This window comes from Lonchura striata, chromosome 16 (assembly GCF_046129695.1).
Source record: "Lonchura striata isolate bLonStr1 chromosome 16, bLonStr1.mat, whole genome shotgun sequence".
Lineage (NCBI taxonomy): Eukaryota > Metazoa > Chordata > Aves > Passeriformes > Estrildidae > Lonchura > Lonchura striata.
The window spans coordinates 17,141,604-17,164,710 of record NC_134618.1 but is presented as its reverse complement, the minus strand read 5'-3'; the positions used below and the strand labels follow the sequence as shown (position 1 = coordinate 17,164,710).

Sequence of the window (23,107 nt, the reverse complement as noted above, 5' to 3'; positions counted from 1 at the left end):
AAGAATCACTTTTAACCTGGCACAATAATCCCTGCTCTACCAACGGGATTCATTCTGGGTTCAGATCCAATTCTGACAATCCAACCCAACTGAGTTCTGGTGACTGTGCTGTATTTGCTGAACATGCTGCAGGTCACAGCCAAGGCCATCTTCTTGTAGGACAAGAAATGCAATCCCAGCTCTGGCGTGCAAAGGGTCTTAGTTAAACATTAGCATGCTTCAGTGCTCAACTGCCTTAGAGCCTCAGAGAAAATCTCAAAACAGTAAGAGCCTCATCATTCATAGAAGACCCACACTCCACAGAAGACAGAGGATTTGCATAAGAACATAATTTTTCAAGCCCAATTAGTTTAAATTAAAATCCTTCTTGCCAAGACCCCCACCATCACCTCCGAGTATTGCAATACAAAGGGCACTCTGTCCTCCCTGTCTGACACTCCCAGGAACTTTGCAGGCAGGACAGGACAGCTCCCTGGAAAAAAACAAGCCCAAAGCCCTGCTTATACAATAGATGTTTGTCACCATTGTCACACCATCACAAAGGGGAAAGAGGAAGCACAAGCCGCAATATTGGCCCCTGTTATGAAAGCAGCAGCTTTGTTCGGGCAGGAAAACAAAACCCACTGAGCAATCGGAAGAGAAGGATTGTTAAAGCAAACAGCAAAGGAGCACAGGACCAATGGGAAAGTCATCCTCAGCAGAGACACCCAGGAACTACCAACTCTGCCATGGTGCTCCCGTTCTGCCCCCAACCCAGGAACCAAACCCTTCTGCTTCCAGCTCTCAGTCCAGTCCTTAGGGAGCCTTTCCTACAACCTCAGCCTTCTACACCCCCGCTTTCCCCTGCTCTACCAGCACTCATCCCCTCTCTGTGCAGCTCTCTGCCAGGCTCTCCCCTCAGCCTGCAAATACAAGATGAACCACTTAGCACAAACCAGTTGCTCGAACTGCTTTTTCCTCAGTTTCAGCAGCTACATCATTCAGAGATCCATGACATGGGTTATTTCCTGAAGACCAACTTCAAAAGAGAGAAAACACTACCAAGGAAAACCAGCTGAGGGTAAAAGGCATTCCAAAAATCATTCCTTCAAATGCCCCTGTCCACAAGGACTCTAAGACATGCTTAATAATTTCCTCTCTTCCAATAGAGAAGCCTACAGATATAAGAATGAGCAAAATAAAAAAAAGTATTATCCTTTGTCCTAAAATAAATTTAGTACCTGCAGAGAAGTATTTAGGAATTAGCAAGTGCCTTTGCCCAGTTACATTTGGTGCCAAAAGAGAAAAAATAGCAAACAAAACAGCACATGGAAAGCATGCTGACTAAAGAGCCTTTTGCTGATCAAATAAATATTACTGTCAGTGACTATTACTGTTGGAGGGAAAGCCCAAAAATTACTCTGTGAAAACACTTTACACCCTTAAAAACAATTACAACAAGGCAGATTAGGAATGTTCCACCCTCTAAGCAGAACAAGCTGGGGGGATGTTTTCCTTGTTTTGGGGAGAAGCAACAGTTTCCAGAATGAAAATACTGATCTTTGCCTTTCTCCAGTCTAAACCCGTTGTTTACATTTGTAAATCTGTGCAAATCTGCTGCTGAGAAAAAGCTGAATTAAAAACTGAATTTAATAGCAGGTTCAGGCAACTTAACTGTCTTTAGAAACATTAATTTCATATTATTAGTAATATTACTATTATTATTATTAGAAGCAATATTACTATTATTATATATAAGGGAATAGCACTTGACACAATGACACAGTCCTGCAGCTGCTGGCACCATGCAGCACTGAACTGGATCAACTGGGACCAGACTCCCTCCAGCAAGAGGCTTTTCAAAACCTCCAGGGACCTGGCAGGTAGGAGATGGATGGGCTCCAGTTCCATCCACAAGCAGAGCAGTACTCGCTTACTGTCAGCAGCCCCTGCAAGCAGCAAAGTTCTGCTATCAACACCCGCGGAAATGGCCTTAATTTAATCCCTGGCCCTGATGCTCTTCCTCCTGCTGTCACTCGTATCCCAGCCCTGCTCCCACAGCCTGCGTGAACAGCAGAGCCTGGCCTAGAAAGAGAGCTGCTCCCCCTTCTATCAGCTCTGCTGTCAGAAGCCAATCGTGCTTTCACAACCTTTTTTCCTGCTATTACTCAGGAGAAATCCACAATTTCTTCTCCTGCCACACCACCTCGGGAGCAGTGACGGGTCAAGGTGAGTGCCCTGTGATGCTGCCAAGACTGGAGTCACTGAGTGATCGACTTTCCAAGTGCTCCCCCATAAAGACCTCTCTGAAAAGACCAGAGCCACACATGGTCCTTGTGGCAGGCATCCTGAGAGAAGGCAAACAGCCAGGGTCTCCGGCGAATACCCCTGTGGCCAGGTGGGTGCAGCTGCCTCAAAAGGCACAGGAGAAGCAGAGAGAGGAGAGGGAAGAGGTGCTGGCCACGCAAACGACCGAGGGTGCCAAAGGCCACTGCCACCTGAGAGAACTCTCGAGGACATCCCACCATCCAGCAGGCACCAAGGGAGAGTTGGCTTTGGGACCCAGTCTCTACCTGCTGCATACCCCAGCTGAACTGCACGCAGAGAGCCCAAGACCGTGTCTATGTTCTCACTGTTTTCATGCATTTGAACATCTCCTCTGCAAGTCACTCTGAAAGAAAAATACCCCTAAAAGTGGCAGACACTCCCCTAAGTGTCTCTAAGTTCATGGAGGAGGCTACCACCCACCCTCTGATTCTCTTACACAGCCATGGAGTCTTCTGTGCCAGGAATAATACTTCCCCCTATTCCAGGAGGCAAAGCAGGCCTAGGGGACTTTTAAAACACTTGTGTCTGATTTCATCCAAAGCCACGGCAGGGTGTTTTTACGCCACAGGGCAAGGACCAAGCCCTGTGCTCCAACAGCTCCTGGGGCAGGGGCTGTCGGACAGAACCACAGCACAGGGGCTGAGAACGGCAGGAGAACATCACGGGGCCAAACACCAGCGAGTCCAAGCAAGAGAGTCCAAGCAGTACTCCTGAAACACACTCCCCAAATCAGCCCAGTGGCACAAGTTCTTGGTTAGCAGACTACAAGGCACAGCTCTCAACATCCTCCTTCCATGCAAGCTCGCAACTCCCAAACAGCTGCAACCTCCCTAACGGTAGCACAGCAGCAGAATGAAATGGTAAAATGGGTATTTTCACCAATAAAAACCATCCAGAGCCATCAGCCAGCATCAACCACCATGAGCAAACAGCACAGTGGCAGCACCTGTCCCATGCCCAGGGCGCTGCTGTGGGTGCCCAGCGTTGTCATCCGGCCAGGGTCTGCCGCTCTGGGACGATGCTGGGAGCAGGGACAGCACTCCAGAGCTACGGGCACGGAGCTGGCAATGCCAGCGCGTTCTTCCCACCGCGTGGGGGCTCGGACCAGCGGCAAAACACCCACCACAGCTGGTGACCGGGGCAGCCCACGGTGCCGGTGTGCTGGTGACACGTCGTGTCGCGTTTGGAGCCGATGTGAGCCACGGCGCCGCCGGCGGAGCCCCGAGCCCCGGGGCACCGGCCCTCGGGGCGGCTCCCGGCGGCGTGCGCTCGCTCCTCGCGCCTCGACGGGGCGAGGCCCCGGCTCACCTTGAAGTCGCGGCTGTGCTGCGGGGTGTACTCGAGCGTCCAGAGCGCCCGCACCAGCTGCGCCAGCTGCTCCGTGACCTCGCCGGGCGCGGGCGGCGGCCCGTCGGCGGGGGGCGGCCCGCCGCGGAACTGCTCCAGCGCCAGGAACTCGGCGAACAGCTCGGTGTTGCTGAGGCACTGCAGGATGGCGTTCATGAAGCAGGTGTTGCCGTGGTTGCGCAGCCCCGCCACGCCGGGCACGGCCTCGGCGCTGCCGGCGGGGCGCGGCGGGGGCTCGGGGCTGCGCGGCGGGCCCGGCGGGAAGCAGCTGCCCAGGCCGCCGGTCGCCTGCGGCGGGGGCAGGCGCGGGGCGAGCCCGGCGCGGGGCTCGGGCTCGCTGCTGTAGTGCGAGAGCGTGGACAGGGTCTTCAGCACGCGGCTCATGAACCCGCCGAGCGACCGCCCGGACGGCGCCGGGGCCGGGGCGGCGGCCGGGGCCGAGCCGGCGCCGCCGCCCGCCGCCCTCCCGCGGAACAGCCGCTTGCTGAAGGAGCGCTTCTCCTTGGCGCTGCCCGCCGGCCCGGGGCCGCTCACCCGCGACATGGCGGCGCGGCGCAGCGCGCATCCCCGCCCGGCGCTCGGCCCGCTCAGCCCGCCCGGCGCTCGGCCCGGCGCTCGGCCCGGAGCTCAGCCCGGCGGCCGCCGCATCCCGCCGGGCCGGGTCGGGCCGCGGCTCCGCCGCCTCACGGCGCCGCCATGCAGCGGGCGGGGCGGGGCGCGCCGCCGCGTGACCGCGCCGCCACCCCGGCCCCGGGCAGACGCTGCCGCAGCGCCGCCATCTTCGGTGCTGGCGCGGGGCGGGCCCGGGGCCGCCCTGGTCCCGCCCCATCCCCGCCCCTCGCGGGCCCCGCCCCAGCGGCGGCCCGGGCGCCGCTCCCGGAGCCGCCCGGCCGGGCCCGCGCCGCTCGGGCCCGTTACCGCGGGCTCCCCGCGCAGCCCCGGCCGCCGCCGTGGGGCGGCGCTGCGCGGCCGCGGAGCGGGCGGGGGGCGGGCGGGGCGGTCCGGGGCGGGGCGGTGGCGGGGGTAGGTACCGGGGCGGCCGCCCGCCGCCCCATCGGCAGCGTTGCCGGGACGGGGAGAGCAGCATGGCGCCGCCGGGCCCGGAGGCCGGCCGAGGTGAGGCGCGGCGAGCGCGATCCCCGCCGGGACGGCCGTTCCGGGGATCAAGCACCAGGAAAGGGGTGGGATGCGGGTGACGGGACGGGGCGCTGCCGCCGCGGTGTGCCGGGGCCGCGGGCGGTGCGCGCTCCCCCAGCCGCCCGCTCAGCGCCCGGTTCGCCCGCAGCGGCCGGCACGGCTCCCGGTAAGAAGATCACGGCGCGGCTGAAGCGGACGCTGCCGGTGCGCGGCCCGCAGGCGCCCACGCTGAGCGAGCTGATGCGCTGGTACTGCCTCAACACCAACACGCACGGCTGCCGCCGCATCGTGGTGTCCCGCGGCCGCCTGCGCCGCCTGCTCTGGATCCTGCTGACCCTCAGCGCCGTGGGGCTCATCCTCTGGCAGTGCGCGGAGCTCCTCATGAACTACTACAGCGCCTCGGTCTCCGTCACCGTCCAGTTCCAGAAGCTGCCCTTCCCCGCCGTCACCATCTGCAACATCAACCCGTACAAGTAAGGCTTGGGGAGCTGCTGGGAGGATGGCAGCCCTGCACAGCGCCACATTCCTTCCCGAGCTCGTCCCGGTGCTCCTTGTCAGCACTTTCCCTCCCTACCTGCGGGTTTTCCCTGTGGTGTGCCCTGGTGTGCCACATCCCCCTCTGTGCCATGTGGCTTACACTCTCACCCCTCGCTGCTGCCTGCTGACCTCGCCTTGCTTCATGCTGCTTTCTGCTCCAGACAGTCCCTGTCACCTCTTTGGCTCTCTTCAAATTCCCTTCTTCCCAGGACTGAAGTTCCAGGATTACAAACAGCATCATCTCCTAAAAAATGGAAAGGGCACCTCTCTCACTCCTCTCTTGCTTCTTTCTTTCCTTATGGGGGATTTTGACATGAATTATCAGCAATACTTTTCCTCCTGTCAAGTCATGCTTTACATTGCTCTCTGTTCTGCTGCCAGATTCCCACTCTGGTCCCCATGGGGATCCAGCTCTTTGATGAGCTTCACAGATGAAGTCTTATTTCCACATATTCTGGCTCCTCAGACTTCCTAACATAAGAAACTTGAGAGTCTTGGGAGAACTGTCTCTATAGTTCAGTCTGCTCTGCTTCCTGGGGTCCTTGCTCCACGATCTCTCCATGGATAGAGCTGTGTCTGCCCTCACTGATGTGAGAACCTGGTGTGAGACCTCCACAGGAAATTCTGTCCCAAGCCATGGCATCCACAGTGCAGTAGGCAGAGCACTGCGGCTGGGCAGTGAGCTGGGGTGGGATGTCACTGTCGCGTTGTCTCCCGTGCAGGTACAGTGCCATGAAAGAGTATTTATCTGAATTGGACAAAGAGACAAAAAAAGCTTTGGAAACTTTCTATGGATTTTCTGAGGGCAAGTCCAAGGTGCGCCGGTCGGTGGAGGACTGGAACAGCACAGGGAGCGACTTCTTCGAACAGATCCCTCTGCTGAAGGTCGAGGACTTCTCCAGGACAGCGACTGAGCTGCACAGTGGGCAGAAGAGGAGAATAGAGGGAAGTGTCTTTCACAAGGACTCGTCCATCGTGAACTCGGGCGATTCCAATGACATCATTGGCTTTCAGCTGGTGAGTGTCACTGCCCTGGCCAGCGAGTTCCCTGTGGGGCAGCAAAGGGCTGTGCTGGGGTCAGTGTCCCTGCGGCAGGTTTTATTGCCTGCCTGCTCAGGTGGCTTTGCGGTGCACAGTGGTGAAGAGCACCCTGTCTGCTCTTCTGCCTAAGCCTCCGTGGCTGCTGCAGAGTTACCTCCTGAGAAGTGCCTCCCTGAAGTCTTCCCAAATAGAGTCAGTGTCATCGGTGACCTTTCTTTAGGTCCTGAAATATTTGATCATATCACTTAGCCCCGCATAAAAGATCTTTGATGCCCACTGTAACTTCATACATGGTTATTTCTGTGGAAGTTAAACACTATCAGATGTACAGTCCTTAATTTACACCTTCCTGGTACAATCCCTGGTTTCAGTCCATCTGAAATGCTTTTTCTCCTCTATGCTTGTCAGTGTGATGCAAACAACAGCAGCGAGTGTGCCCTGTACACATTCAGTTCGGGTGTTAACGCCATCCAGGAGTGGTACAAGCTGCATTACATGAACATCATGGCACAAATTCCCCTGGAGACTAAAGAAAAATTGAGTTATTCTGCAGAGGACTTTCTACTGACATGTTTCTTTGATGGCATATCTTGTGACAAAAGGTCAGTGCACAGAAAATTCCTGCCATCTTAATAGCTTATTTCCAAGTCCATAATATGTAGGAATGGAATATTTGGTATTTGCTGAATTCCAGCAGGAGCCACTGCTAGTTCTGTGAATCTGCCTCCCCTATGCTATTAACCCCCATTCCCACTTTAAAACTTCGAGTTTCCATCTCCTGAAATATTAATCTAGATCCTACTGCCATGTAGTTTCAAGTTACTCAGAAAGAGACCCACATCTTTCAGCAAAATTAACTCCTTGAAGAGAAGTAAAAAATCCCCCATGCAGCCCCGGTCTGTCTCTGTCAAAAGCAAAGTTCAAATATGCTGCGTTTCTTTCACAGACAGAACTACACGGAACAGTGTAATGATATTTGATTTCTTCCAGGCACTTCACTCGTTTCCATCACCCCCTCCACGGCAACTGCTACACCTTCAACAGTGGCGAGAGCGGGACCATCCTGAGCACCTCCACGGGCGGCAGCGAGTACGGTCAGTCCCCTTTGCACACCTGGCTGTTCTGGGCCCTTTGCACACCTGGGCTGTTCCGGGGCCCTTTGCACACCTGGGCTCTTCCAGGGCCCTTTGCACAACTGTGGTGTTCCAGGGTGGTTTGCAGAGGAACTGTTTGACAAGTGGTTCAGCAAACTGGATCCTGCTGGAGCGTGAGCGATGTGTTGGCTGTAGATGTACAGGCTGATTGGAGAAGTGCCTGTTTGAACTAGTGCAAACTCTTGCCCGAGAATACAGATAATATCATTGCATCACTAATGTTTTCCAGCTGAAATTACTGCTGCCCAGTTATATAACTTTTTAAAGTGAGTTCCAGCCACGCTCTCAGCAGATGTTATTTGTTTACTGTACTCAGTACCACCAAGGGATGTTACTGGCTGCAGGTGTCTTGGTCTGGCTGGACAGAGGCTGTGCTTGGCTGTTAAAGTTCTACTTAAGGCCAGATAACATGAAACAAATCATGCTGCCCTCCCTGACCAGAAAACGTGGCTCTAGCTCCTGGTGTAAGTTCCTGCCTTGTCTCTGTGGTTCAGGATTGCAGGTTGTTCTCTACATCGACGAAGCAGAATACAACCCCTTCCTGGTGACATCCACAGGAGCCAAGATCATGATCCACGACCAAAATGAGTATCCCTTCATTGAAGATATTGGCACAGAAATTGAGACTGCAGCAGCCACCTCCATAGGGATGCATTTTGTGAGTAGCAACAATTTCGTTTTCGGGCACACCTTTGCCTTGGTACAGCTGTAAATAGAAACTGATGGGGTGATTTCAGGGAGCCAGCAGCTCGAAGGCATTTAAATACCTCCCACTCAGCAGCTGAAGTGCCCTGAAGGAAATCTTGTGACAGCACTTTTCTGAAAAATGGGCCGTGGGAAAATCAGGTCTTTCTAAACCAAACTAGCCTGGGATATTGTTTGTTCTCCCTTCTCTTCCACCCCTTGGCTTTCCAGGGGATTTTTGGTTTTGTTTTCACAGCAAAATCGACAACCACAGAAATGTGTTGTCAAGTGCCTGGTTGGGCTTTGGCAGTGAGCAGGGAGTTTCATCCCACGAGGGTCCCCGGGCCGAGGAGCCAGAGCTGGAGCTGTGGGTCCCCGCGTTGGGATCGGGCCCTTAGGAATGGTGGCAACACAACCCCTTGAACTGTTTTCTGAATGTAAGCCTCATTTTGCAGGTTTTCTCTCTGTCCCAGCAGTAAAAACACCCCCGTGGGCAGCAGCTTTGCTTTTGCCAGCTGTGAGCAGAGACAGGGAGAGCTGCAGCTCCTGCTTTCCCCATTTAGTGTAGTTCAGAGGAGGCATTTGGCCCAAGGGGGTTCGGCTCAGCAGCGAAAGCTGTGCCAGGTCCCCTTTCATCTGGATGGGCTGTTAAGTGAGCACTTCAGCTCTGCCTTTCTTTTTGGTGGTCTGGTGGAGCATCAGCCATCCAGCTTATCTGGGTGTGCTGCATAGTGATAGGCCCTGCATTAGAAAAGACATTAAAAGAGGGCTGCTGTTTTACAAAATGCAAAATAGTCTTCCAGCTGTCTGGAAAACTGGCGGCAACTCCTTGGTCAATCATGACTGAGAGGTTTGGGAACCAGGATGGTGTGAGGACACAAAGTGTTTCAAGATTCTTTTCTTTGTCACCATCACACCGAACAGAGAGGTCACACAAGGCAGAGTCTCGGTATTTAATGTAATATGTTCCCAGTACAATAGGGTTGAACTTTTGCTGTAGTATAAAAAACAAGATTGGGCACATCTTAATGTCTGTATATAAAAGATTTGTCATGAGGAAGGAATCCAATTGCATCCTAATGAGGCAGCCAAAATAGAAGCTAGATACAATTTCTGGTCTCAGAACAAAAGCTGGGGTCACTGTCCTGCTGGGAAAAGACAGCTCCAGAAAGCTGCTGAGTGGCAGGGGTGGTCAGGACAGCGCTGCAGCACCGAGGTGCCAGATCAATGCTTGTCCCCACGTGCAAGGTCACAAAGGAGGACACAGCAGCTGTGTCCCACACGGTGCTGCTTGCTGGGCTCTGAGCACAGCATCAGTGTCTGGTTATTGCTCATGGCTTTCTGCTGGGTGCTACGACTGCCCCTCACCTGCAAAATATTCCAAGATGTTTGGCATGCAAACAAGGCATTGATTGGTCAGAGTTAAAATGCTTTAGTTAAGTATTTAGTTTGGAAATTATTTCATACCTGAAGGAACAAGTAAGTTTTGTAGGAGCATAAGCCACAACAAAATAATTCTGTATAAAGGATCGATCATCTCTTGGAAGCCCCAGGAGCAGACTGAGGTAGTGTCTTGGCACTACACTGGATGTGGAATTTAAAAGCTGGTTTCAGTCAGGTTTCAGAAGTAATGCATCTCTAGTACTGAAATCCCATCTTACTCTCCAAAGAGAGATTTGGAGATTTTAGAGCTTTGCATCTCTAAAAGTGTTGTCTTGCACCATACTGGCCCAGAGCCTTCTCTTGCTGTAGTCAAAGTGGTGAAGTATGCTCCTATCAGGTGTGGCTTCAGGAGCTGCATTCAGTGCCTGAGGGGTTATGTGTCTTTCTCAGGTTCCTGCTAGATTGATCCTTTGTACAGAATTTTTTATTCTAATTTTAAACTCTGTAGAGAAAGACCCCATTCTTAAATGGATGTTTCTTGTGGTTTCAGGCCACTCTATTGTAAAGTGGATAATTACTGCAGAAAGATAGCAGGGGCTGAGGGAGGTAAGGCAGTCTGCAGGAAGTGGGCCATGGAGCTGGAATCCCATTCGGGAATTTGAGGCCTCCCGGCCCTGGTTTCACAGAGCTTGCAGGCACAGAATTGGCATGTCAGAGCACCTTGCCCTGGGCAGAGATTGTGGAACAGGAATAGTCATTAGCATTTGAGAGGAAGGGTCAAAGCAGCACCTGGAAAAAGGTTTGAGGGAGACACAAACATTTGATTTAGAGTGGATTGAGAGAAGTGCTGTTGAGCACTAGTGGAGCCAGGAGTGCTGTTTACCCACAGCACAGGAGCAGCCAGTGCAACAGCAGCGCAGGCAGGTGGGGATCCTCACAGAAAATAACCCAAGACCCGCAACAACTTCAGTCCCTCAGAACACAAACATCCAGAGTAAAGGACACACAGCCTCTAAGACTGGGAGAGAACATGCATATGGATTACTCTGCGTATGGATTACAATGCTTTATATTGCCATGATTATACCACCTTGCATTCCTGCAGAAGGTTTCCAGGAAGATGGCAGAGAATCCCACCAGAGCAGGGTTTTTTTGGGAAACGGATATTAGAAACAAAAAACCCCTTGTTTTGACAAGGGATCGACAAATCACTGTAGGTAGCAAAAGGTAAACATTCTATTCAAAGCTGCCTTATCACTTACAGTTTCAGAGTTGGGATAAAGAGTCACGGAATCCTTTGGTTTCTCTGTGAACTCCAAAACCACAAGTGTTTCCCTTTCTGTTTCTCAGACTCAGTCTCGCAAGCTGAGCAAACCCTACAGTGACTGCACAGAGACAGGAGCTGATATACCTGTGGAAAATCTCTATAACAAGAGCTACTCACTCCAGGTAAAGCCATTACATTTGGGTTTATCAGCTGCTTGAAAACTACCTGCATGAAAAACTTCATAACAGCCTGTGGTTCAGGACCTGAGACTGGGAACAGTCTGAGCACAGGGTTGCTGCTTTTACCACTGATGTAAAATGCAACGGCACTTCTTAAAATCCAACTTTTATTCCTGAGTGGTTGCTGTTTGAAGTTCCCTCAGGCACCCTGTTAGATAAAGAGAGAACATGAGCTCATTAGGCAATTTTCAAGCAATGTGAGACTGGAAAATATTGGCCAAGTAAAGGTTGCAGCTTAGTAACCCTTGAAGCCAGAAATTGTGACCTTTAGGACTCCAAGAATAACAGAAACCATCTAATCAGTATCCAGATAGCAGGATGTTTGTTTACAGAGTAAGTTTCCACTAATTTTGCATGGTTTCTGTAATTGGGTCCTCTTGGAGAGTGTCAGTTGTTCTGGCACTCTCCACTTGAAGAATTGTACTTACATTAGCTGCTGCCTGCTGCAAAGCCCAGGTCCAGGCTGAATTTTTGTTTTATGGAGAATATGAAATTTGCTGTGGTGTAGTGCCAAGTGGGATCACCTAGACATTATCTTTGGTTTTTAATAACAGTACTTCACCGAAACTCAGTGCTCAGGAGGGCTGGGACTAGGACCAAAAGGCTTGACTGGGATTTAAGAGAAAAGTTCTGTTCCTGCATGTCCCAGTGTTTCAGCACAAGCCGCAGCTCTGCTGCCCTGTTAATCCTCCCAGCTTCACCTCTCTTAGTAGGCACCAGCAGGGTTTGGTGGAAGCTGTGAACGTTTGCTGCTGTGAGTCACTTCCCACACCTAGTTAGTGATTCATGGGCCATGTGCCATTGTAGTCCTAAAACCTCTCCTTGACTCTGTAAGGGGCAACTGCAACACTGAAGCTTTTGGTGGCTATAGGGGAAGTGGGGACATTCACAGAACCCCCATATATGTAATCTTCTGAGAAGATAATATTCTGTTTTTTTTACACTAGAGCCTCAACCCTCCACCATACACTGTGTTTGTATTCACTCACAGCAGAGCCTGAAGGCCCAGGGAAACAGGGTTCCCATCCCACCACTGTTGTCATATGCAGGATGTTTTTAGGTGCACAGGAGCCTGGAGCTGCCTTTAGCCCCCAGCTCTGTTTTTTCTCCCCAGATCTGCCTGCACTCCTGCTTCCAGAAGGCCATGGTGGACTCGTGTGGCTGTGCCCAGTACGCACAGCCCTTACCCGCTGGGGCCGAGTACTGCAACTACAAGAAGAACCCAAACTGGAGTTAGTATTGGAACACCCCTGGCACTGCACATGCCTCAGCTGCCAGTCCTGTCCCCTGCACCCCCAGTGTACTTGTCACACATCCCCCTGTCCCCTGCACACCCAGTGTCCCCGTCACACATCCCCCTGTCCCCTGTACCCCCAGTGTCCCCGTCACAGCTGCTGCACACCCACTGTGCTGGGATGAGGCAAATCTGCCTTAACTCACTTAAGCCCCAACACCCAGAGCCAGAAGTGCCTCCCTTGCTCACACTGACTGGTTTGTGAAACTTCCCCTGATGGCTTGTCACCTGTGCCCACCACAGAGCAGTCGAGTGGAGGCTTGACCAGGTGTGGCAGTTTTCATGCCTATATCAAGTGACAGCCACTTCTCAAGAGTCTTTTGCAATATTTATAGGGTAAATCTTTTTATCCTCACCATATAGGCGATGGCCACAAAGGCCACCTATGCCCCAGATGTCCCACTCCAACCCAGGTAGCAGGTTTTCTTTCTGGCTTCTCACACACATCCTGCTCCTCCCCTGCAGTGTACTGCTACTACAGACTGCATGAAAAGTTTGTGAAGGAGCAGCTGGGCTGCCAGCAGATCTGCAAAGACGCCTGCAGGTAAGTCCTTGCCACAGCCAGAGGTAAAGTGTGCGTGGGAGCTGGAGCTCACAAGTGACATCCTGCCTCTCTCTGCAGCTTCAAGGAGTGGGCACTCACCACCAGCATTGCTCAGTGGCCATCCGTCGTGTCAGAGGTCAGTCCCCAGTTGCACTCCACCAGAACAGCAGCCTGGCACAAGGCATTGAGTAACCCCAGAGGCTCAGCACAAAAGCAGGAGGCCCTGGGGCAGTCAGTAGCATTCAGTGATACTACTCCCAGAGACCAGTTTGTAGTTTCCAGTTCAGGGCTTCCCCTCCAGGAGTTCAGCATTAAACTGAGATTTATCTTGGAGATCCCCTTGGGCTCAGCTGGCCTGTCACACACTCAGTTCTGGTACCCATACTAGCCCAAGGAGGTGTGGAGCATGAGTCCCTTCCCAAGGGTCTCTGCACAACAACCTGCAGCTAGAGCAGCATTTTCTGTCTGTTCTCCAGGACTGGATGCTCCGAGTTCTCTCTTGGGACAAAGGGCAAAAACTCAACAAGAAGCTGAACAAGTAAGTCCCCCTGTGTGTTCCTGCCTTGCACCTCCAGCTCTGATACGATCTTGGCAGCCCTAATGATGGCAATTGGGGAAAAAGCTCCCTTGGAGCAGCCCAGCCCTACTGGTCCAACTGGTTATTTGCATAGTTTTTCAGTATGTTTCATGTTATTGTTTTACTAAACCCTCTGCCTGCCTCCTTCTTCCCCAGGACAGACCTTGCCAACCTCATGGTGTTTTACAAGGACCTGAATGAGAGATTCATTTCGGAGAATCCTGCCAACACAGTGAGTGAGCACACTGGTCCCTGCTCCCAGGAGACGCAGCGCTTCCTCCCACGCAGGCTGGAAGCTTTCACCTGCCCAGGGGAGCGATCCCATAGGGCAGGGGCAGGAAGCTGATCTCAGATATGCACCTCTGGGCTGGTCCTGCCCTTTCCAGCCCTTATCTCCGGCCTCGTCTCTGCCTGTCCAGCCCCGAGCCCTGTGCAGGGGCTGCACAGCAAGCTCGGCTCCAAGCTCCTTCTGAAGCTGAGCCAAAGAGAACACCAGCAGCGACGGGCCCATTTGGGAGTGCTGAGCAAGCCCTGGGTGCCCCGGCTCCTTCTCCCTGCCTGCTGCGATGGCACCGTGGACACGTGCCCACTGCAGACCCTAACCTTGCGCTCTCTGCTCTTCCAGCTCGTCATTCTCCTGTCCAACTTCGGGGGCCAGCTGGGGCTGTGGATGAGCTGCTCCGTGGTCTGCGTCATCGAGATCGTGGAGGTGTTCTTCATCGACTCGCTGTCCATCGTCACGCGGCACCAGTGGCAGAGGGCGAAGAAGTGGTGGAGCGGGCGCCGGCGGGGCGGCGCGGGCCAGGCACAGGCCGGCGACGAGGAGAGGCAGGGCCACGACAACCCCGCGTGCGTGGACGAGGACCTGCCCACCTTCACCACCGCCCTGCGCCTGCCGCTGCCCCAGGACAGCCCCCTGCCCAGGACTCCCCCCCCCAACTACAGCACTTTGCGCCTGGAGACGGCCTTCACAGAGCAGCTGCCCGACACGCTGGAGCTCGGCCGGCACTGACGCCGGCCCCGAGGTGGGTGCTGCACCCACGGGTCATCCAGACAAGCACTGAAGGGCTGTCGGCTCAGACCCTCTCTCAGGGATTGAACTGGCAGTCGAAGCTGCCCCGAGCAAAGCTCAGACACGAAAGCCGAGGGCTCAGAGACGTTCGGAGCTTCAAGCAACATCAGTCCTCAAGTTAATGACGGCAGGAGATGGCTGGAGCAGGATGTGGTCCTAAGCAGGGATGTCTCACCAGGCAAAGGCACGCATTAGCCACCAGCTGCACACACCCCATTGCATGTGGGCAGGAATTGCTCCACAGCAGCAGATTGATGCCACATTGAGCATTAACACTAATTGCTCTCTGCTGTGTGGCTGGACTTGTGGGAAAAACCCCAGGCTGTCAGGAATCCAGGATGGCATTTGTAGGAAGGGCATGACAGGGGATTGAGTAAAGCACAAAAGAGCATAAAAGGAAAGCTCTCACTTGAATTTTCATTAGAAACCTAATTCCACTGGTGGCCTGAGGAGCTCTTTCTTGTGAGATGAAAAGCCAGGACAACCAGAAATGGGCTTGTAGAGCAAGTTACTACACAGCTGGGGTAGGAAAGCCCGAGTCATCCCCAAAGAATCATCTGAAAGGGCACGAAATCCAATTTGGAGCACAGTAATGAAGTGCATCCTCTGCAAGCTTGTTCCATTCCACATCACTCAGGCAGCTCTTAAACATAACTTCCAAGGAGCTCATTAAATTACTTCCCAGAAGCCTCACAGGGAGTTAGCTGGCTGCTCTTTTCCTGCTCAACCCCAGGCAAGGACTTCCTCCTGCAGCCACCCAGCTCCCCCTTGCCTGCCCTGGAGCTGGCAATGCCTGGAGGAAGTTTCGCCCCACCTGTACCTCATCCACCTGCCCCCACGCACTCCTGACCACAGGGCAGGGTCAGCACCCACGTTTTACCTCCTGTGCTGCTCCCCCAGGGGCTGCTGCCTGTGCAGCTTCCTGGGGAAGCTGGGGCAGCGCCTTCCCCACACCCCCAGCCTGCAGCCAGCTCCCTCCTGCCACAGCCCACTCTGCTGCCCTCAGCTCCCTGTGGGGGTGAGGAGCAGAGCCACCCCACACTAGGGTCTGTAGGGCCAGAGCCATGCAGAGCATGTGAGGGGTGTCTGAGTGGAAATCTCTCCTTTCTCTATGACCTTATTTTATGGAGGACAGTGAGAAGCCAGAAAGGTTGTTTAATGTGCAATAAAACCTATTTTAACTGAATTATTTAAATACTTGATAAACTGAAAAAATAAAGATATATTTTTGAGTAACTGCTTTGCCCTTTTTTGTTTTTAAATCACTACTGTATGAGTTAGTTCCCTGAAGGCATCCTGAGAGCTGAGGGACTTGTCTCTGCCTGCCCTGGGGTTGTAGGTTCTCAGCAGGGCCAAGCCTCTCAGCCAGGTACCCCAGGTCTCTCAGCAGAGATGGTGCAGGGGGGTTCTGTGGGATCCAGCTCAGGAGCAGGCAGGAGGAACATGGGGTGCAGGCAGAATCAGTGAAAAGGCCTTTCACAAAGCAACATTAACTAGCAAGAGACCAAAACCACTGGAACTTCAGGTGTCCCCAGACAGATCCACACCTGAGCAGTCCCTTGGAGGCCACAGGAGAAGTGGGAAGCAGATCTGCTTCAGCCCCTGGTCCGCTGGGAGAGGTGCTCTGGGCGAGCCACGGCTCATCCCCATCACCTCTAACAGCACCAAATACCAACTGACCACGACAATTCTGGCCCATGGGCAGTGGTGGCAGAACAGATCTGGAGCAGAATAGAGCAGCCCAGAGAGCCCCACGTCCCCTGGGTGCTACAGGCACGAGCTGTCCCCCCTCCTGCAGGGACAGGAGGAGCAGCAAAGTCCAGAGCTAAGGAACACCTGGCCCCAAACTCCTTCCCTGCCAGCTTGGTGATGCTGGCACAGGAGCTGGTTTGGCCCTGTTACGCCTGGCTCAGGACCTGCCTTCCAACACAGAGGAGCCAGCTGCCCCGGTGTCAGGAGCAGGGCCTGCACTGGGGGGCTCATCCCCTGGGAAAAGCAAGCAAACACACAGAGTGGGCCATACCACAGTTCATCCATTCCACATCTGTACCTGCGTGTGCAGCAGCACCTAAGAGACCACAGCTCTCCACAGGGTTTGCTCACATCTGCTGCAGGCAGCGCTAAGGAGAGGCTGCCCAAGCTCAGTTTGATGCTGTTTCCTCCCCACTGCTGAGCCGCTCCTCAGGGGGATTTCTTCTCCCCATCAGGCTGCTTAAGCACCTCTGCCCACCCCCAGCAGCCCTCAGAGCTGGGTTAAATCAGCGAGTGCTAATCATGCAATCAGCCCCCTGACAGGAGGAAATCTCCCAACCAGCTCTAGGGAAGGCACTGGCAGCTGGCACAAATTAGGATGGGTCAGAGGTTTGTGTTTCTAAAGCCTCCTCAGAGCAAAACAAAACTTTGGAAATATAACAGTGGTGCCAACCCTGCACAAAAGCAGGTGTAGGACTGGTCAGACTTTATACCAAGAACTGCAGTTCCAAAAAGGGGAATATCCTCTGAGGGAGAACAAGACTGCTAACCTATAGTGGTCCAGCAGCAGAAATGTCAGGGCTCTCCCACTGAAAATCCAGGATATGTGCTTTTTTTTGGGAGAACACTTGCTTTAAATTCTTTGGAAAAGCACAGGTGTTCTGCAGGTGCTGTTTGCAGTTACTCTTGGGGCAGGTGCAACATGTTTTCTCCATCTATGAGTAACCCTCAGAAGGCAGAGAGCCATGGAGCTGCAGAAATGGCTTACTTCATCATGAGTTAACCACTGAACTGTGCTGAACTCCTGAGTCACCTCAAACACAGAAAGCCACTGGGGACAGTCTGCGAATCAGGACTGGCACACGCTAAACATCAGCAACCCAAAGTGTCTGAGAAACTCAGCTCAGAGTTTATGGGAACAGCGGGCTGTAAAATCCAGGGCTCAGCACCCTCCCCTGTTCCACTGCACTGGCTCCGGGCTCAGGTGGGAAGCCTGGTCCCTTGCCATGGGGACACTGCTCCCAGGAGAGCCCTGGCAGCGCTGGGAGCCTGGCCAGCCCTGCTTGGGCTCCAGAGGAGGCACCCCTCGCTCACAGCAGCCCCCGCTTGCCTCCCATCCCTGGGATACAGCTGCAGCCACAGTGCCCAGCTCTGGGCAGGGGTGGCAATGGCCACAGAGCCCCAGAGCCACAGTGCCACAGTGCCACAGACTGCGGGAGCAGCTGCGGTGCCCGAAAACACAGCCAAGGTGCAGGCAGCGTTGGCACTGCCTTGGCAAGGGACAGGCTGTGAGAGGTGTTGAAAGAAACCTGCGGCAGCAGGTGCCGGTGACTCACGAAAGGCTGCGGGCACCGGGACCGGCCCTTCGAGGAGAGGAGGCACGGCAGGAGAACCTCGCTCTGCTCTGCCCCTCCACAGCTCCCGCGGGGCCAGGGGGACAGAGCCACGGGTGATGGAGGAGCTGTGGGGGGATGCTGGCTGAGGAGGAGGAAAATGCAGCTGCGCAGAGATTTCCTGGCCGGCAGGAGCCTGCCCGTGTGGGGGTGTCAGCCCGAGGGGTGACCCCAGCCTCCCTTGGAGTGGAGGCAAGGGGCAGCTGCCCAGAGCCGCTCCCAGCAGATGTAGCCGGGCAGCACCGACAGGGTTAAAAACTGCCCAAGTCCGTTCCGAGAGGTGACATCTGGGTGACATCCGATGGCCCACAAACAGGTTTGGGAGTTAAATGCCTCATTAATGTAAATGGGGCTGGGCTGGGGAAAGGTATCTCCAGCACATGCCTATGGAAATGGAAAATCCATCGAGGCTCTGAGCCCCTTGAGCTCAAGCCCAGCTCTGGGGAGGCCAAACACGGCTGGGCAGTGTGGATGGCTCTGTTCTGCCCCCTCACCTCCAGGGCAGGGGGCTCAAGCCCCCAGCCCCAGCCCCGGAGCAGCTCCCCACCCCGGGCACTGCCCGAGCCATCCCCACCAGCCCGGGCTGTGCTGGCACCTTGGGAGCATTCTCCAGCAGCTGGAGCAGCCCCAGCCGAGGCCGGGTGAGTCAGTGTGACCCAGGGGTGCAGCAGTTCCCCCACAGTGACATGCCGCGGCACGGCCCCACGCTAATCCCGATGCCGGCATCTCCCTGCCAGCAGGACGGGCCGGGACGTGCGGGGCCAGCTGCCCACACGCCCTGGCACACACGGCACGGCTCACCCTGCAACGAGACTGAGCGAGCAGTGCCCAAGGCGGGAGGGGGAACAGAAACCGCTGCCCAGCTTGGCACTGCCATCGAGGACTGCACTGACCCTGCTGTGCCCCTCCAGCTGTGGGCAGCGCTGGCACGGCCCGCACCCGTCCCACCCGGCTGGTCACCCCTCTCCAGGGTGATGTCCCACCCGGCTGGTCACCCCTCTCCAGGACACTGTGGACTGAAGGTGACCTGGTCCTGGCACGTGGCTGGGCGGTGAAGGCCCTGGGTGGTGCTGGTGGAGGCAGGGGCTCTCCAGTCCTGTCCTGGTCCCTGTGGCCTCCCTGCCGGCCCCGCGGGCAGCCTGGGCCCGGGATGCTGACCTGCAGCCATGCCTGCTCCCTGGCCTGCCTGTAACACAGCCGGGGGCGTCAGCAGGAAACACACCTGGCCCCAGGGCTGTGGACAGAGTGTTCCTGCCTCTCTGTCCTCTGCAATCTTCACCCAGGCCTCGGCACTTTCCTGTAACACTCCTGCACTGCCTGGTCCCTCCCAGTCCTACACTTCTCCCCCGGTTTGCCTGCAGCAGGAGCTGGCTGGGAGCTGTACCCTGTCGGGACCTGAGCCCCTCACGGCTGGGTATGTGGCTGCCAGGCCCGCCAGCCCCCCAGGGCCATGGTGGCACTGCCACCCCAGCAGCCTTGCCCTCAGCAGCGTCCCCAAAGCTGTGAGGTATAGAGTACACAAGGGGACACTGTTGGGACGAGTGGCAAAAACCCAACCCCAACCTGCCAAGCCCCGAGCAGCTGAGCCAGCCAGGCCCCATCCAGCACCAGGTGTGGGGTGTGGGATACGGGGCCACATCTCTCTCTTCCACTCGTGTGCTTTGTCCAAATGTGTTTCTAGGGATTAAAAACATGTGTTTTCTGTATTTATTCACCTGCAGCAGAGCCCAGCGCCGGCCTGGCGGGATGTGATCACCCAGGACACGGCGGAGGTGGCAGCCGGCTCCAGCCGGGTGAATCACCCTGTTGTCACAACGCCTCTCACTCCACTGCCTCCTTCTGGGTTTTAAGACCTTCTCACCCAAGTTTACATAATGAATCCTGAAAGGTACAACCTGTTCCCCTGGGTACACAGGGGTAATCACTCCTGGTCTCGTTATAAATCAGCTCTAGTCTTGTTATAAAATGTCATCAGTCACAAAATAGTTCACATTTGCCCCAGGACATGGGAGGGGACCATAAAGCACCAGCCCAGGGCACATTTACATTGCTGCATCCTACTGGAGTCACCTGGCACTCCCAGCCTGGGGGCATCCAGAGCACCGGGCTGCACCTGAGCTGCCACATCCCAAGATGCTGGAGTCACAGCAGGAGGGATATTTTTTCCCAGTAAACTTGTACAGCGGAAAAGGCAGATGAGTGCAATTAATTCTCTGTCACAATGAGTTCCAGAGCTGGTCAGGGGAAACCCCCCAGTGACAAATCCTACAGTGCTGCCCTGAACCTGCCCAGCGTCACCGGCAGGTGAACGGGAACTCGGTGCCCAGGTCACCGTGCCGGGGCTGAGGAAGCTGGGCCCCAGAGGAGTTTGCCCCATGCCTCCCTCCTGCAGCCGCAGCTTGGCTGGCAGAGGCAGAGGCGGCAGTGCCACAGCCCTGGCACGGAGCAAACCCTCACTGCGGCCACCACGGCCACCGGCCACCGAGCTGTGCCAGGCCAGCAGGAGCCGCGGGGCCCCTTCCCTCCCTCCTGGGCTTGTAAAACAAAACCAGTCTGGGTTTTACTGCCTGATCTTTGTAACGCAAACACAGGCCAGTTAACAGGTTTGACACAGCTCCGGCACAGGGTGGTTGTGAGATGCTCACTGTCACTTCATGGGGTTTTACTGGTCACAACTAAATGACTCCATCTCACTTAGTGACAGCGTGTCTCTGGAAGTGCACACCATGAACCGGGCAAGGGCAATCACCTCTGGGTGAGCCGGTGCCGGATGCCCGGCTCCCTGGGCAGAGGCAGGGAGAGGGGCAGGGACAGAGGGACAGGGACAGGAACAGGGAGAGGGGCAGGGAGAGGGAGAGGGAGAGGGAGAGGGAGAGGGAGAGGGAGAGGGAGAGGGAGAGGGACAGGGAGAGGGAGAGGGAGAGGGAGAGGGAGAGGGAGAGGGACAGGGACAGGGACAGGGACAGGGACAGGAGCAGGAGCAGGGGCAGGGACAGGGACAGGGACAGGAGCAGGAGCAGGGACAGAAGCAGGAGCAGGGGCAGGGACAGGGACAGGGACAGGGGCAGGGACAGGGACAGGGACAGGAGCAGGGGCAGGGACAGGGACAGGAACAGGAGCAGGGACAGAAGCAGGAGCAGGGGCAGGGACAGGGACAGGGGCAGGGACAGGGACAGGAGCAGGAGCAGGGACAGAAGCAGGAGCAGGGACAGGGACAGGGGCAGGGACAGGGACAGGGACAGGGACAGGGACAGGGACAGGAGCAGGAGCAGGGGCAGGGGCAGGGACAGGGACAGGGACAGGGACAGGGACAGGGGCAGGAGCAGGAGCAGGGGCAGGAGCAGGGTCAGCCTCCCCGTGCAGGGATATTTTTGAAATGTGGTGGCTTGGGCAGATGGATTCACTTTCAGGGCTGATTTTCCCCGTGGATCTGGTGTCCCAGCTGTATTTAGCTGCTGTCAGCAGTGCATCATGCCAGCACAACACACTGCTGGGAAAACAATGCCTGGGATGCAGGGGAGCTTCCTGTGGTGTTTCAGCTGTATTTTCAGCAGGAGGCTTTTGTTATGAAATAAACTTCCTCATAAACAATTGAGAGATGATGGCAAGTCAAGCCAGCTCAAGGTCATTTGTCTTTGCTGGCTGCACAGCTGATGTTCCGAACCCTGGAACCAACACCACCCGCTCCATTTCCAGGCCAGAGCTGCCAGGGCTGGTTACAGACATTGTTCTCTGGGAGAGCATGGCCAGAGCAGGGCAATCACTGTGACAGGACAGAGGAACCCGGCAGGTCCTCGTCCATCAAACCTGCTCATTCCAGCTTCCCTTGGAGATACTCCTCAAACACAACCCCACATTCCACTCCTGACACAATGGCACAAGGTACACTTGTGCCAGTTAAAAATAAAAATCCCTTTTGTTCCCAAATAACAGAACACGGGGACATTTGGGAAAGTCTGACCAAGTCCTGATTGAACAAGAATCTGCCATTACCTCTCCTAGCAAGAGGCAATCACTCCCCTGTACAATGCTCTGCCCTTAGCAGTGATTTATGGTTCCAAGGAGGTTTGTACATGTTCACTGTTCTGTTGGGAGGAGCTGACGTCTCCCACTTTGCTCGAGATGCTCAAGATTTTACCCACAAATGTGTTTGTACAGCTGTGCTGGGCCACACTGGGCTGGCCCTGGGCTAGGAGAACACAGAAAATGGGGGGCATGTCTCTCCAGCCCCCTGAGGGTTTCAACAGGAGTCAGCCTGCAAGACACATAATACTGAGATTAAGTCATGAAATCACAAAGCACATGCTAATCACCCTGAAAATCACCCACGGCTGGGCTGGGAGGGCCCCGGCCCCATCTGAGCTGCTGCCTCCCAGCCCTGAAGCAAATGGAAGAGCTGCTTCCATGTTTAGTTCATTCTGTCATTTTATTGAAGCAGCACTCATTTCACCTGGAAAGAGATCGTCAAGGTCCAGATAAGTCCATTGGTGCCACTGAGGCAGAGCTCTGCCCCTCCTATTTGAAAATCAGTATTTTGTCCAGTCCACACTTGACAGGCTCGGGGTGTTCAAACTCCTGCCAGGAGAGTGCCCAGCAGCAGGCAGGGGAGCAAGCAGCTGTGAAGGGATGCTTTTTATGGAAAAAAAAAATTAACATAGAACCAAAGAATCATTCAGGTTGGAAAAGCCCTCTAAGATCATCGAGTCCAACCATTTCCCCAGCACTGCCAAGGCCACCATTAACTCTTGTCCCCAAGTGCCACATCCTCATGGCTTTTAAATCCCTCCAGGGCTGGTGATTCCGCTACTGTCCTAGGCAGCCTTTGCCAAGATTATAAGATTTTATTCTTACTTTAAAATAGAAAAAAATATTCTAGGATCTTTCTAAAACAGCTTATAAAACTATTTTGAAACCCTAATGCACCTCACCTGCATTTATTTCACCCATGCCAAAAGCCTGGCACCAGGGGCAGGTGGCACCAGGGAAGACAAAGCAGTGAGGTGATGGGATGAGGGGGAATGGCTTCCCGCTGCCAGAGGGCAGGGATGGATGGGATATTGGAAAGAAATCCTTCCCTGGGAGGGTGGGCAGGCCTGGCACAGGGTGCCCAGAGCAGCTGTGGCTGTTCCTGGGTCCCTGGCAGTGTCCCAGGCCAGGCT

At 54.9% G+C, this 23,107-nt stretch overlaps 2 protein-coding genes across 4 annotated transcripts in view; one reads left to right on the top strand and one right to left on the bottom strand.

Annotated features, from left to right (window-relative positions):
• The window catches only part of USP31 (ubiquitin specific peptidase 31), a 29,121-nt gene extending 24,924 nt beyond the window's left edge, over positions 1–4,197 (bottom strand). For all 3 annotated transcript variants that reach the window (XR_002466637.3, XR_002466636.3, XM_021543846.3), the window contains exon 1: positions 3,616–4,197. Coding sequence is in view for 1 of the 3 variants with exons in the window: in XM_021543846.3 (XP_021399521.1) it covers positions 3,616–4,197 (582 nt within the window). In the remaining 2 variants the exon portion in view is untranslated. The remainder of the gene's footprint in view (positions 1–3,615) is intronic.
• Positions 4,198–4,660: 463 nt separating this feature from the next.
• On the top strand, positions 4,661–15,819 carry SCNN1G (sodium channel epithelial 1 subunit gamma). The gene is made up of 13 exons (XM_021543847.2): positions 4,661–4,770; positions 4,940–5,264; positions 6,051–6,345; positions 6,778–6,971; positions 7,360–7,463; positions 8,018–8,181; positions 10,941–11,039; positions 12,211–12,328; positions 12,856–12,934; positions 13,013–13,070; positions 13,411–13,472; positions 13,668–13,743; positions 14,137–15,819. Exons 1-13 carry the CDS (start codon positions 4,740–4,742, stop codon positions 14,521–14,523), a joined length of 1,992 nt encoding a protein of 663 aa, XP_021399522.1. The 5' UTR covers positions 4,661–4,739; the 3' UTR covers positions 14,524–15,819.
• The last annotated feature ends 7,288 nt before the right edge of the window (positions 15,820–23,107 follow it).